The following is a 14,402-nucleotide window of genomic DNA, read 5'->3' as shown; positions in this document are numbered from 1 at the left end:
TTTCGCTGGTAATTACATCCAGCATCATCGGGCAATTCGGCGAATACGCCGTAGCGGTGTGAACGCGTTGAGCAAGGCTTTGCAGTGGTTTAGCCGGCGGGCCGTTGGGCTCCTTGCATCGACAACAAAACTTTGAGCGCGACGGACGTCCCTCGGGTGTGGTTTTGTTTGTTGCACAATTTATTTTATTGCCGAGAAACCAGAAACAAACAAAAAAAACACTTGGGGAGAGAACGTAAAAACCTCGCGGCCAAACGTTTCGGGTCGCGAGCCTTCCCCAGCACACAGGCGTCATCCCCCACCCGCGTCTCACAAACACGTGGTCGGTGATGCGAGCAGAGACTCTAATTGTTTTTGTTCGCCATCACGGTTAAACGCCGAAGTCGTGAACGGAAACGAAGATAAAAATGATAAAATTAACCAAAAAACACAACGTTTGGCTAAATGTAGTCTCAACAAGTTGGGGCTCGTGGGTCACAATTGAGAGTGGGGGGGTTTACAGCCTCCCCCCCACCCCCCACCTCTCGTGCCCACACCATCACCACCAACTCCTGCGTGACAGAAGAATAATCTCCCCATCTCAACGAAGCGAGAGAGTGCGCGCGCACGCGCGAATTAGTTCACCACATTCGGAGTACCGAGACCAAAACCCACGTCTCATTCAGTACTCGGTCTAATCCAAGACTGGACGAGTGGGTGGGCGAGTGTGCGAGTGTGTAACCGAGTGTGTGATTGGTAAAGCGAGTGGGTGAGCGTTCTGAGTATCAGCGTTCTGATACATGGGTGAGCGAGTGGGCTTGGCGGGTTGCCACCTCTCTACCATTGTACACCAAATCCCAGACAACTTTCTTTGTCCGTCAGCACTGGGGTCCGTTAACAACGCTGCGCCACTTCTGACTGCGATGAATTTCAACAGCGACGCCGGTACCAGACCTCGGTACAGAATCAATTCCTGCTACCACTGCTGCTGTTGCCGCTTCCCGACACGCAGACGCCAATTTACACCCGGCCCACCCCACAGACTGCCACACGCTCAAGGGTCAAATCCGGGACAGGTGGCAACCGCTCACTCCTCCCTCCCTCTTGCAGAATGCGGCGCTAAAAACATAAATGTGAATTTTAAATTAAAACGGAGACTAATTAAATAAAAAATATTCGCAAGCTAATTCATTACAATTTAACTCAGAATTGTAATTATAAATCAGAAACTCCGTCAGCAGCTGGCGAACCAGAGCCCTGCTCCGTCAGTCAAACGCGAAATTCCACAAGCACAGCCGCCAGCGCAGGTGGTGGATACATCTGTGGTACCAATTTGTTGTAGGGGGTGAACGATTTAACCCCCCCCTCCCCCACCATGCATACACCGACTGCATCGTCACACGATGCAGGAATCGATATTCCTATATTTGAGATATATTATCGATGCTGCTCTGTTTGGGAGTGGTTGACAGGAAGTCAACAACTGAGCACGTGCCGTGACAAAAACAACAACAACCTCATTCGACACACGCGCCCCCTATCTCTGTGTGGATTCGTGTACCATCTCCCCAGCCCATTCGATCGGTGTGCGATTTCATTAATTAGCGACGTCGCTGTGCGTTCCATGCCGCCCGTGTTCTCACTCGGGTGGGACATACGAACTCCAACTCAACTCTCAAATACAAAGTCACCCCCCCTCCCTCCCTCCTGCCCGTATCGCCTTAACATACTGGTGGGGCAAGCGCCCGTAGCGAGTGGCACCACCTACGGAGGTGGGTGGCCGGTACCACGCCCGGCCACCGCCGTCTCCCCAGCTGCGATGTTTACTACACAACGCAACCTGGGGGGGGAGGGGGGGCCGAGGACCAGGTTCAGACAATCGTCACCCGGGGTTTGTGGCCGTGAGCGGGAATCGAACTCTGGTCGCCGGCCTCGTAGCTTCCCATACACAGAACTGGGGACAGAACTTCAAACAAACTCCTCCATACGGAAAGTGGCTCCCGTGCCCGGAGTCGAACCCAGGTGCCTTCTGCCTGCAAGCAAGGCGCAGCGACCATCGGAATCACGGCCTCGCCGCCGCCTCCTCCTCTATCGACCCCCCCTCCCCTCCCGCGTCGAGCAGTCACGGGGAAAAGAGCTTTATAGCTCATCGGATTCCTCCTGGTGAACTGGCGCGCTTCGCGGAGTCACTCCGCGTCACAACACAAACGCAGCGCGTCGCCACTTCTCGCGTGGCACGCGGTGACGACTCGTAATGAACATACAACGTGAAACCCGAGTACTCAATTAAATACAAACTCAAGTTGCCGTGTGGCGATTTAGATCCCAAACCACGTCAGGAACTCCATCGGTTTCCTTCGGAGGTGGCGGTGTGCCCCATTCCCCCCACCACCACCACCCCCTTGCCCTGGCACGCGAGGCGAAACGTCGGACGATGCCACCGAAGACGGCGAGAGCGGCAACTACCGCTGGGTCGCGAGCCGAGGGCCAATCGAGATAGAAGAATAAAAAAACCTAAAAATTTAAGTTGACCCCCCACTAACTTTTAAACTTATATTTTACTTTTTTAAAGTCAATTTGCGATTAACCAAACGTGTAAACAAATTGAAGTGCAAAACTAAATGTTGACTTAAAGCTTTTGTGACTGCAGGAGTACATATTCTATGGGTCTTTCGGTAAAGCCACGCCGATAGAAAAAAAATATACAAATATCCCAACGTTTAGAATTTTTGCACCTGAAGACGATTGCCTGTGTTGCGATAGAAACGTCGCGATATTTTTTTATTATTTTTCTATTAATGCGACTTCACTGAAAGCTCCACAGAATGTAAAACTAAAAACATTTTGCAATAAACGATGTCGTCCTTACAAAGTTTTGTCACGGACCAAGCCTGGCACGCGATCCCTGCAGCGGCCACGGGGTCGGCAACTACGTCCAAAAACGGAAACTCCAAATATTTATCGAAAGCAAATTGGAACTCCTAAACCAACCTCTATATATAAAAAAATGTAACCAGGTTAGGCCCCACCGAGCCATGTAGCACCTTTTGTTTTAAGAAGCGACCTGGCCATCACAAATGATAGCTCAAACGAAGCGACCTTTTGCGGACATTTATAGCGGCCGAAAAATCTAAAGGCGCGTTTCAAAACGTGCGAAGGAAAAACCGGAGGAGCCCGGAGAGAAATCCACGCGACCACGGCGAACAGAGACACCACAAACTCCAACTTATACAGCGGACGGCAGGGTCGATCCCGCTACCTCCTGCAAACCTGGAGAGGTAGTTAACATTTCACTACCGTGGCACCCACTTGAAACGGTGACTGGGATTTGGGATGGGGGGGGGGGGGGCGGTGGTGAGGTCAATCTCACCGAATACTGGATGTGCTGTTGCTGCCCTGGGGTGCTTAATTGCTTTATTTTCCCAGGGTTCCCAGCCCCCCCGCCGGGCCCCCTCCCGGGCCCCCCCCGGGCCCCCCCCCGGGCCCCCCCCCGGGCCACCCCCTATGATGCAACAAAGACCCCCCCCCCACCAACCCCGCACAGCCTTGACAGCCTATTGTGGGCAAGTGCTGTTAGTAGCGAGCAGCAGCGGCACCTATGAACTGTGACACACGGGGGCGTGGGTAGACAGAAACAGACCCCACAGTGCGCCACACACTCCATACCCTCCAATCCCACCCTCCTCCTCCCCACCCCCCCCCAACAATTAACCACCCCCCCCCCCCCAACAATTAACTCCACGCCCCACTCACCCAATTAACCCAACCTCCAATTGACCCCCGCCCTCCCCCATTGCCGACAATGCAAGGGACCTGCTGGAGGTTGGTTAATGGAGCGGCCATCCACGCAATCACGTGGCAGGCGCGTCACCCCGTGATCATCGTCATCATCAGACATAAACGACCCTACGATGAGGGATGGACAGAGTGCTACAATGCTTAGCGCGAGACGCACGGTACCCCGGACACACCAAATCCTCCACCACGCCACAACCAATCCTCCATCACACCATCACCACCATCAGACGTTGGGGCGAGAGACGCCGTCGTCAGTGCAGGGACGAAGAGGGCCCAGGGCCCCAACTCAGATCCCACCGGTCTCCGTCCAGGTAAATCGCCGCCGCCTCGCCGATGGAGCTACCGGGGGTGGTGGCGACGGCGGGCTGCCCGTGCCCGGCCACTGCACCATGCTGCGCGAAGCCACCCGTGCCGTCGGGACCCCGGGGAAGGCGCAGGATCCGCGGGGAGGAGGGTCTCGCCGAGCCGCCGCCACCGATTGCACCGGCACCTCCCGAGCGAGCGGCACGCAGCGCGGCCAGCCGGTGGCGAACCACCCAGGGGCGGTACGCCATCACCTCGCAGATCCCACCACCGCCGCCACCGCCGCCATCATCAGAGTCGTCACTACAGTCGCAGACGTCGCCGTAGCCGTAGCCGCCGCCGTAGCCGCCGCCGCCGCCGTCGCAGCACGGCCACGGCCGCTCGTTGACCCAAGCGTCGTAGTCGAAATCGGCGCGGCCGACCGGCGACGGGTCGCACGGGGTCTGGGTGCCGACGCTTACGGCATCTTCTGCCAGCACCACCGCCACCGCCCGCGAGCCGGTGCCGGGGCCGCCAAGGCGGAGCGCGCCGCCGCTCGCCGCCCTCTGCCGCCCCTCGGCGCCGCCGTCGCCGGCCAGCTCCGAACACGCCGAGCCTTCGTCGCCCAGGCCGCACTGAGTGGCCGCGCTCTGTCTGCCGCCGCTGCCGCCGCCGCTGCCCTCTGCTGCACCGGCTCGAGGGCCGGGGGAGCCAAGGCCGGCGGCGCAAACGTCCGGAGGAGACGGCGGCGGAGGCGGCGGCTGCCGGGCGTCACCGTCACCGCCGGATAAAGCGGCCGCGCCGGGGGAGGCCGGAGGAGCGAGGAGGTGGGTGGGGAGGCGGTCGAGGCGCCGGACCTTGGTGCCGGCCGCGTTGAGTTGCAGGCGGGAGGAGGCGCGCAGCGCCAAGGAGGAGACCCTCCAGTCGCGAGTCAGCCGCCGCACCTGTGGCCACCAGCGGGGCAGGCAACGCGGTTCCAGGCGAGTCGCTCGTGGGTCCCGGTGGGTGCAAGGGTCGTCCAGGCGATATCGCCCAAATGCAGACTCGCGCAGGTGAGTTGCAATGGACAAGCAGCCACCCAGATATTTAGAATCAACGTCACGCCCTCTGAGTATTTGGCTTACCCACGCGGTAAGATTTCGACACGACAAGCCCACTTTCGTTGAGCTATCATTTGTGATAGCCATGTTGCTTCTGAAAAGGAGCTATACAGGTCAATAGTTGGGGCCTTTCCTGGTCAAATAACAATAGTCAATTCGTTTTAGGCCAGAGACATCAAGCTATGTTCGTGCAATATTCTTGGATTCATTGTGCCGTGGACAAGGTTATTTTTTAAAACCCAATTCCCAGAGGTCGACAGAATATAGGTCACAAGCGACAACGTGTCTCGTTGTCGCTTGTGACCTATATTCTGTCGACCTCCTCTTTTGCAAAAGACAATCTCCATCACGCCCCCTCCCTCCATCTCTTGAGAGTCACCACCAAGGTTCAAGACAGTCAATGGTGGAAACCCTCGTCCCGGGTATGAACGACGCCTTGTCGATCACTACGAAGCGAACAGACCCAACCAGACACGGGCCAACCGTTGTGAACGTCACCACCGCAGAGCAAGTGGAGCAGGGGGACATGATGACGGTTACAAGGTGCGGGTCAGGGTAGGCAGGGTTAGCAGTCAGTGGCAGGGCTATGCATATCTGTACGTTGAACTTCTATGAAGCACCGTACGTAGCCAATCGTGCTAATGGGAGGTGCAGTGTTGAGTCTATGGGCAGTGTTGAGTCTGAGTCTATGGGCAGTGTTGAGTCTGAGTCTATGGGCAGTGTTGAGTCTATGGGCAGTGTTGAGTCTATGGGCAGTGTTGAGTCTATGGGCAGTGTTGAGTCTATGGGCAGTGTTGAGTCTATGGGCAGTGTTGAGCCTATGGGCAGTGTTGAGCCTATGGGCAGTGTTGAGCCTATGGGCAGTGTTGAGCCTATGGGCAGTGTTGAGCCTATGGGCAGTGTTGAGCCTATGGGCAGTGTTGAGCCTGTGGGCAGTGTTGAGCCTGTGGGCAGTGTTGAGTCTATGGGCAGTGTTGAGCCTATGGACAGTGTTGAGCCTGTGGGCAGTGTGTGTATGTTGAACTTCTTTCATAGCCAATTATTCTATTCGTAGTACAAGTCTGTGGTAGAATGAGTATGGGTAGCGTTAGCCTATGGACAATAAGGGCTCCCTCTGCTTACGACCATTTGACTTACAAACTTTCAGAGATACGAACAAACCTATCCATGTCCAGTTGCCTGTTCGGACAGATCGCAAGTTCAATCACCACGCAATAGATGGCGGTTGGTGGCATCTACACCTGCAGAACGTGAAGAACCAGTGGTATCTACATCTGCAGAAAGTGAAGAACCACTGGTATCTACACCTGCAGATTCTTGAAGAACCAGTGGCATCTACACCTGCAGAACGTAAAGAACCAGTGGCATCTACATCCGCAGAACGTGAAGAACCAGTGGCATCTACATCTGCAGAACGTGAAGAACCAGTGGCATCTACATCTGCAGAACGTGAAGAACCAGTGGCATCTTCATCTGCAGAGCGTGAAGAACCAGTGGCATCTACATCTGCAGAGCGTGAAGAACCAGTGGCATCTACATCTGCAGAACGTGAAGAACCAGTGGCATCTACTTCTGCAGAACGTGAAGAACCAGTGGCATCTACATCTGCAGAACATGAAGAACCAGTGGCATCTACATCTGCAGAACGTGAAGAACCAGTGGCATCTACATCTGCAGAACGTGAAGAACCAGTGGCATCTACATCTGTAGAACGTGAAGAACCAGTGGCATTTACATCTGTAGAACGTGAAGAACCAGTTGCATCTACATCTGCGGAACGTGAAGAACCAGTGGCATCTACATCTGCAGGCCGTGAAGAACCAGTGGCATCTACATCTGTAGAACGTGAAGAACCAGTGGCATCTACATCTGCAGAACGTGAAGAACCAGTGGCATCTACATCTGCAGAACGTGAAGAACCAGTGGCATCTACATCTGCAGAACGTGAAGAACCAGTGGCATCTACATCTGCAGAACGTGAAGAACCAGTGGCATCTACAGGAGAACATTCAACTTGTAAAGCCAATCCCCGTGTTTAGTGCGTATGCCATACAACACGTTTGGAATCAACAGGAGTAAAGTTGGACTTGCGAACAACTCGACTGACGAACACACCTCTGGAGCACAACTCGCTCGTAAGTAGAGGAGTCCGTATGGACACGTGTTGCACGCCGTTCACACCGTACGTAGCCAATCGGAGGTACGGGGGGTCGGAGGGGGGGTGTCAGAGACATTGACCCAGCTCTGCCTCGGGACTCACCCCGCGTAGAGAGGTCAGAAGTTTGACGCTCACGTAGCCCGGGCCGTTGCGGCGCACGTGCTTGAGCATGAAGGGGTCCCGTGATAGGGCCTCGTCCGACAGCATTCGCTCCACCTACACACAGAGGGGGGTGGGTGACGCGTACACACCACGCACGGAGGGGGGTGGGTGACGTGTACACACCACGCACAGAGGGGGGTGGGTGACGCGTACACACCACGCACAGAGGGGGGTGGGTGGGAGTGGATGACCTGTATACACTATTTTTATATTATATCATGTATTAACAGTAAATATTAAAACACAAAAACGCACAACATTTTATATATTATATTGTTTTCCCCCACAACTCAATGCCCACTGCTGCCGTTGTTGGTGGTGGTGGTCGTTAGCCCTGCCACCCCCGTGCCTCCATCATTCCCTAAACCCTCCAGCTGTTCTCGAGCCCAAGGACGATGCGAAGCGACGAGGTGAAGCGACGAGGCGAGTGGTCACCTCCTCAACGATGCTCGCCCCCACCTCGGGCTCTGGAGGGTCCAAGTCGGCAAACCACGAGAGGTTCAGCACCGGCCCCTCCCCTCCCACCCCCTCCTCCACCACCACCCCCTCCTCCTCCTCCTCCTCCACCACCACCCGCTCCTCCTCCTCCTCTCCCCGAGCCACCCCAATCATCTCCAGGCTCTGCGGCATCGCTTCCATCCCACGCACCATCTCCTCCTCCAGCTTCTGTAGCACCTCGTCGTCAGCAGCATCATCATCATCCTCCACCACCACCAGCACCTCCTCTTCCGATCCTCGTGGCATGGCCACGACATCCTCTGGACCCTGTGGGACTCCCTCCTCCTCCTCAGCAGTGCCCAGCTCGCTAGAGGCATCAGCGGTCTCCTGCTGCCGCTGCTGCTGCCGCCGCTGCTGCCGCTGCTGCTGCCCGTGCGAGAGCTCCACGTGGTCTCGGGGTCCCGCGGCAGACGGGACACAGCGATGCCTTAGACGGACCCTTGTCTTTCTGCACGACAACAAATGACAGGGACCAAGGGATGGCACCCCCCGGCCCGGGCATCGCCCCCTACCATGTCCAACTCCCCGCGCAGCGTACGAAGCCCTCCGTACTCATCGGAGGTGCGATGTTGAGTCTACGGGCAGAGTTGAGGATACAACTTCTACGTGCGGCAAACTTAACCACCAAAAAGCAGTTCCAAAGTAATGCGTTTTCAATCTCGACGACGATTTAAAAGTGCATAGGTCCCAGTGGCTTTCTAATATCGGAAGAGCGTTCCAGACGGCCACAGACTGTTGGTGCTGTTAGCGAGTAGCACCTATGGAGACAGCCACAGCACGCGAGGGGGTTATTGGCCACAGCACGCGAAGGGGTTATTGGCCAGTGCCACGCCCGGCCGTCTTTGTCTCCCCAGTGGGGGGGGGGGGGCGAGTGACGCGAGTGCGAGATAGAGGCGTCACACCTCTTCTTCGCTTCGTCGTCCTCTGCTCCGCGAAGGAAGAAGACGACGAGGAGGAGGCCACCCAGCCGCCTCGCCCCGCGCTGCACCACCGCGCACGCCCAGCCCAGCAGGCGGGAGACCCCCACGGCCACCATCATCAGCAGGCCCGGCAGCGAGACCGCGTGTCCACCACCAACAACAACACCACCAACACCACCACCAACACCACCACCACCACCATCTGCCTCCACCGCCACGCGGGCGCGCCGGGAGCTGTGCGCCCGCGTAGCCGAGCGGCGATACTCGCGACCCATGGCTCAGGACGAGGTGGAGACAGGAGGTGGGGGAGAGGAGGAGAGAGAGGAGGTGGGTGGGAGGAGGATGCGGGGTGGCGGATTGGTGGAGACGCGAGGCGGAGGAGGAGATGGAGCCAAAAGCAACGATGAGGAAGAGGAGGAGGAGAAGGGGGTAGAGGAGGCGGACGCGAGGAGGTTGAGACGCGAGACGAGGAAGAAGGCGCACGAGCCGACAGAGATCGGTTAAGGATGCCGCCGCCGACAAGAAGAAGAAGAATAAGAGGAGGAGGAGGAGGAAGAGGATTGTAGAGCGCACAAGGGGCAGGAGGGGACCGCACCCCAGGGGGTCACGAGAGCAGTGGGGGAGGAGGAGAAAGAGGCGGAGATGGAGCGATGTGACGGGGGGGGGGGGGTCGAGGCGAATCGGCGCTCGAGTGCGCCCGCCCCCCTCTCGCCACCTTTACCATCTCCCCAATTAAACAATCAGCTCGTCAACGCGCCACGCGCCAATGAAGCCCAATTAGCGAGGAGGGCGACGGCGATGGAGATGGTCCCAGCTGCTCCACGGCGTTCCTCGACAAAACGACAACCCCCCCCTCTCCCTCTCCCTCCCTCTCCCCCCCTCCCTCTCCCCCCCTCTCCCTCCCCCCCTCTCCCTCCCCCCCTCTCCCTCCCCCCCTCTCACTCCCCCCTCTCCCTCCCTCCCCCCCCTCTCCCTCCCTCCCCCCCTCTCCCTCCCCCCCTCTCCCTCCCCCTCTCCCTCCCCCTCTCCCTCCCCCCTCTCCCTCCCCCCCTCTCCCTCCCCCCCTCTCCCTCCCCCCTCTCCCTCCCTCCCCCCCTCTCCCCCCCTCTCCCCCCTCCTCTCCCTCCCCCCCTCCTCTCTCTCCCCCCTCCTCTCCCTCCCCCCTCCTCTCCCTCCCTCCCCCTCTCCCTCCCTCCCCCTCTCCCTCCCTCCCCCTCTCCCTCCCTCCCCCCTCCTCTTCCTCCCCCCTCCTCTCCCCCTCCCTCTCCCCCTCCCTCTCTCCCGCCTCCCCCCTCCCTCTCCCCCTCCCCTCCTTCCTCCCCCTCCACCCATCCCCTCCCCCCTCCCTCCTCCCCCTCCCCCCTCCCTCCTCCCCTTTCCCCCTCCCTCCTCCCCCTCCCCCCTCCCTCCTCCCCCTCCCCCCTCCCCTCCCCATCCCCTCCCTCCCAAACTATGGCCCACAGAGTAAACTCACAGAGATACATCGATATCTGTAGGCTCATAGAGACCCGTATAGACCTCAAAGTACAAACCCACTGTGGTCAGCGCGCCTTCAAACGGAGGAGGAGGAGGAAGAGCGACACGACGAGAACTCTCTCCTCTCTCTGCTGAGAACTCTCTCCTCTCTCTCTCTCTGTGCTGAGAACTCTCTCCTCTCTCTGCTGAGAACTCTCTCCTCTCTCTCTCTGTGCTGAGAACTCTCTTCTCTCTCTCTGTGCTGAGAACTCTCTCCTCTCTCTGCTGAGAACTCTCTCCTCTCTCTCTCTCTGTGCTGAGAACTCTCTCTCTCTCTCTGCTGAGAACTCTCTCCTCTCTCTGCTGAGAACTCTCTCTCTGCTGAGAACTCTCTCCTCTCTCTGCTGAGAACTCTCTCCTCTCTCTGCTGAGAACTCTCTCTCTCTCTGCTGAGAACTCTCTCCTCTCTCTGCTGAGAACTCTCTCCTCTCTCTGCTGAGAACTCTCTCTCTCTCTGCTGAGAACTCTCTCTGCTGAGAACTCTCTCTCTGCTGAGAACTCTCCCTCTCTCTCTCTGCTGAGAACTCTCTCTGCTGAGAACTCTCTCCTCTCTCTCTGCTGAGAACTCTCTCCTCTCTCTCTGCTGAGAACTCTCTCCTCTCTCTCTGCTGAGAACTCTCTCTCTCTCTGTGCTGAGAACTCTCTCTCTCTGCTGAGAACTCTCTCCTCTCTCTCTCTGCTGAAACTCTCTCCTCTCTCTCTGTGCTGAGAACTCTCTCTCTCTCTGCTGAGAACTCTCTCTGTGCTGATAACTCTCTCCTCTCCCTCTCTGCTGAGAACTCTCTCTCTCTGCTGAGAACTCTCTCCTCCCTCTCTCTGCTGAGAACTCTCTCTGCTGAGAACTCTCTCCTCTCTCTCTCTCTGCTGAGAACTCTCTCTCTCTGCTGAGAACTCTCTCTGTGCTGAGAACTCTCTCTCTCTCTGTGCTGAGAACTCTCTTCTCTCTCTCTGTGCTGAGAACTCTCTCCTCTCTCTGCTGAGAACTCTCTCCTCTCTCTCTCTCTCTGTGCTGAGAACTCTCTCTCTCTCTGCTGAGAACTCTCTCCTCTCTCTGCTGAGAACTCTCTCTCTGCTGAGAACTCTCTCCTCTCTCTGCTGAGAACTCTCTCCTCTCTCTGCTGAGAACTCTCTCCTCTCTCTGCTGAGAACTCTCTCTCTCTCTCTGCTGAGAACTCTCTCCTCTCTCTGCTGAGAACTCTCTCCTCTCTCTGCTGAGAACTATCTCTCTCTGCTGAGAACTCTCTCTGCTGAGAACTCTCTCTCTGCTGAGAACTCTCCCTCTCTCTCTCTGCTGAGAACTCTCTCTGCTGAGAACTCTCTCCTCTCTCTCTGCTGAGAACTCTCTCCTCTCTCTCTGCTGAGAACTCTCTCCTCTCTCTCTGCTGAGAACTCTCTCTCTCTCTCTGTGCTGAGAACTCTCTCTCTCTCTCTCTGCTGAGAACTCTCTCCTCTCTCTCTCTCTGCTGAAACTCTCTCCTCTCTCTCTGTGCTGAGAACTCTCTCTCTCTCTGCTGAGAACTCTCTCTGTGCTGATAACTCTCTCCTCTCTCTCTCTGCTGAGAACTCTCTCTCTCTGCTGATAACTCTCTCCTCCCTCTCTCTGCTGAGAACTCTCTCTGCTGAGAACTCTCTCCTCTCTCTCTCTCTGCTGAGAACTCTCTCTCTCTGCTGAGAACTCTCTCTGTGCTGAGAACTCTCTCCTCTCTCTCTGTGCTGAGAACTCTCTCTCTCTCTGCTGAGAACTCTCTCTCTCTGCTGAGAACTCTCTCCTCTCTCTCTCTGCTGAGAACTCTCTCTCTCTCTCTGCTGAGAACTCTCTCTTTCTCTGCTGAGAACTCTCTCCTCTCTCTGCTGAGAACTCTCTCTCTCTCTCTCTGCTGAGAACTCTCTCCTCTCTCCCTCTGCTGAGAACTCTCTCTCTCTCTCTGCTGAGAACTCTCTCCTCTCTCCCTCTGCTGAGAACTCTCTCTCTCTCTGCTGAGAACTCTCTCTCTCTCTCTGCTGAGAACTCTCTCTCTCTCTCTGCTGAGAACTTTCTCTCTCTGCTGAGAACTCTCTCCTCTCTCTCTCTGCTGAGAACTCTCTCCTCTCTCCCTCTGCTGAGAACTCTCTCTCTCTCTGCTGAGAACTCTCTCTCTCTGCTGAGAACTCTCTCCTCTCTCTGCTGAGAACTCTCTCTCTCTCTGCTGAGAACTCTCTCCTCTCTCCCTCTGCTGAGAACTCTCTCTCTCTGCTGAGAACTCTCTCCTCTCTCTCTCTCTGCTGAGAACTCTCTCTCTCTCTGCTGAGAACTCTCTCCTCTCTCCCTCTGCTGAGAACTCTCTCTCTCTCTCTCTGCTGAGAACTCTCTCTCTCTGCTGAGAACTCTCTCCTCTCTCTCTCTGCTGAGAACTCTCTCTCTCTCTGCTGAGAACTCTCTCCTCTCTCCCTCTGCTGAGAACTCTCTCTCTCTCTGCTGAGAACTCTCTCCTCTCTCTCTCTGCTGAGAACTCTCTCCTCTCTCTCTGCTGAGAACTCTCTCCTCTCTCTCTGCTGAGAACTCTCTCCTCTCTCTCTCTGCTGAGAACTCTCTCTCTCTGCTGAGAACTCTCTCTGTGCTGAGAACTCTCTCCTCTCTCTCTGTGCTGAGAACTCTCTCTCTCTCTGCTGAGAACTCTCTCCTCTCTCTCTCTGCTGAGAACTCTCTCCTCTCTCTCTCTGCTGAGAACTCTCTCTCTCTCTGCTGAGAACTCTCTCTCTCTCTCTGCTGAGAACTCTCTCCTCTCTCTGCTGAGAACTCTCTCTCTCTCTGCTGAGAACTCTCTCCTCTCTCCCTCTGCTGAGAACTCTCTCTCTCTCTCTGCTGAGAACTCTCTCCTCTCTCTCTCTGCTGAGAACTCTCTCTCTCTCTGCTGAGAACTCTCTCCTCTCTCCCTCTGCTGAGAACTCTCTCTCTCTCTCTGCTGAGAACTCTCTCTCTCTCTCTCTGCTGAGAACTCTCTCTCTCTCTGCTGAGAACTTTCTCTCTCTGCTGAGAACTCTCTCCTCTCTCTCTCTGCTGAGAACTCTCTCCTCTCTCCCTCTGCTGAGAACTCTCTCTCTCTCTGCTGAGAACTCTCTCTCTCTCTCTCTCTGCCGAGAACTCTCTCCTCTCTCTGCTGAGAACTCTCTCTCTCTGCTGAGAACTCTCTCCTCTCTCCCTCTGCTGAGAACTCTCTCTCTCTCTGCTGAGAACTCTCTCCTCTCTCTCTCTCTGCTGAGAACTCTCTCTCTCTCTCTGCTGAGAACTCTCTCCTCTCTCCCTCTGCTGAGAACTCTCTCTCTCTCTCTGCTGAGAACTCTCTCTCTTTGCTGAGAACTCTCTCCTCTCTCTCTCTGCTGAGAACTCTCTCTCTCTCTGCTGAGAACTCTCTCCTCTCTCCCTCTGCTGAGAACTCTCTCTCTCTCTGCTGAGAACTCTCTCCTCTCTCTCTGCTGAGAACTCTCTCCTCTCTCTCTGCTGAGAACTCTCTCCTCTCTCTCTGCTGAGAACTCTCTCCTCTCTCTCTGCTGAGAACTCTCTCTCTCTCTCTGCTGAGAACTCTCTCTCTCTCTGCTGAGAACTCTCTCCTCTCTCTGCTGAGAACTCTCTCTCTCTCTGCTGAGAACTCTCTCCTCTCTCCCTCTGCTGAGAACTCTCTCTCTCTCTCTCTGCTGAGAACTCTCTCCTCTCTCTCTCTGCTGAGAACTCTCTCTCTCTCTGCTGAGAACTCTCTCCTCTCTCCCTCTGCTGAGAACTCTCTCTCTCTCTGCTGAGAACTCTCTCTCTCTCTCTGCTGAGAACTCTCTCTCTCTCTGCTGAGAACTCTCTCCTCTCTCTGCTGAGAACTCTCTCTTCTCTCCCTCTGCTGAGAACTCTCTCTCTCTCTCTGCTGAGAACTCTCTCCTCTCTCTCTCTGCTGAGAACTCTCTCTCTCTCTGCTGAGAACTCTCTCCTCTCTCCCTCTGCTGAGAACTCTCTCTCTCTCTCTG

The 14,402-nt window shown here is 56.1% G+C and overlaps 1 protein-coding gene across 3 annotated transcripts; it reads right to left on the bottom strand.

Annotated features, from left to right (window-relative positions):
* Nucleotides 1-162: 162 nt before the first annotated feature.
* LARP6 (La ribonucleoprotein 6, translational regulator) lies at nucleotides 163-9,596 on the bottom strand. Of its 3 annotated transcripts, none has more exons than XM_076052983.1 (4): nucleotides 8,880-9,596; nucleotides 7,915-8,425; nucleotides 7,420-7,533; nucleotides 163-5,003 (listed from the first exon to the last, which is right to left on the bottom strand). In XM_076052983.1, exons 1-4 carry the CDS (start codon nucleotides 9,170-9,172, stop codon nucleotides 4,029-4,031), a joined length of 1,893 nt encoding a protein of 630 aa, XP_075909098.1. In that variant the 5' UTR covers nucleotides 9,173-9,596; the 3' UTR covers nucleotides 163-4,028. The 3 variants fall into 3 exon arrangements, with proteins under 3 accessions (XP_075909098.1, XP_075909099.1, XP_075909100.1); XM_076052984.1 differs by having other exon boundaries at nucleotides 7,939-8,425; XM_076052985.1 differs by having other exon boundaries at nucleotides 8,128-8,425.
* Between the last annotated feature and the right edge of the window lie 4,806 nt (nucleotides 9,597-14,402).

The sequence above is a fragment of the Petromyzon marinus genome, chromosome 59 (genome assembly GCF_048934315.1).
Source record: "Petromyzon marinus isolate PM22_M1 ecotype Great Lakes invasive population chromosome 59, UKy_Petmar_22M1.pri1.0, whole genome shotgun sequence".
Classification (NCBI taxonomy): Eukaryota; Metazoa; Chordata; class Hyperoartia; order Petromyzontiformes; family Petromyzontidae; genus Petromyzon; species Petromyzon marinus.
The sequence above is the reverse complement of the archived record's forward strand: the minus strand, read 5'-3'. Positions and strand labels throughout refer to the sequence as shown.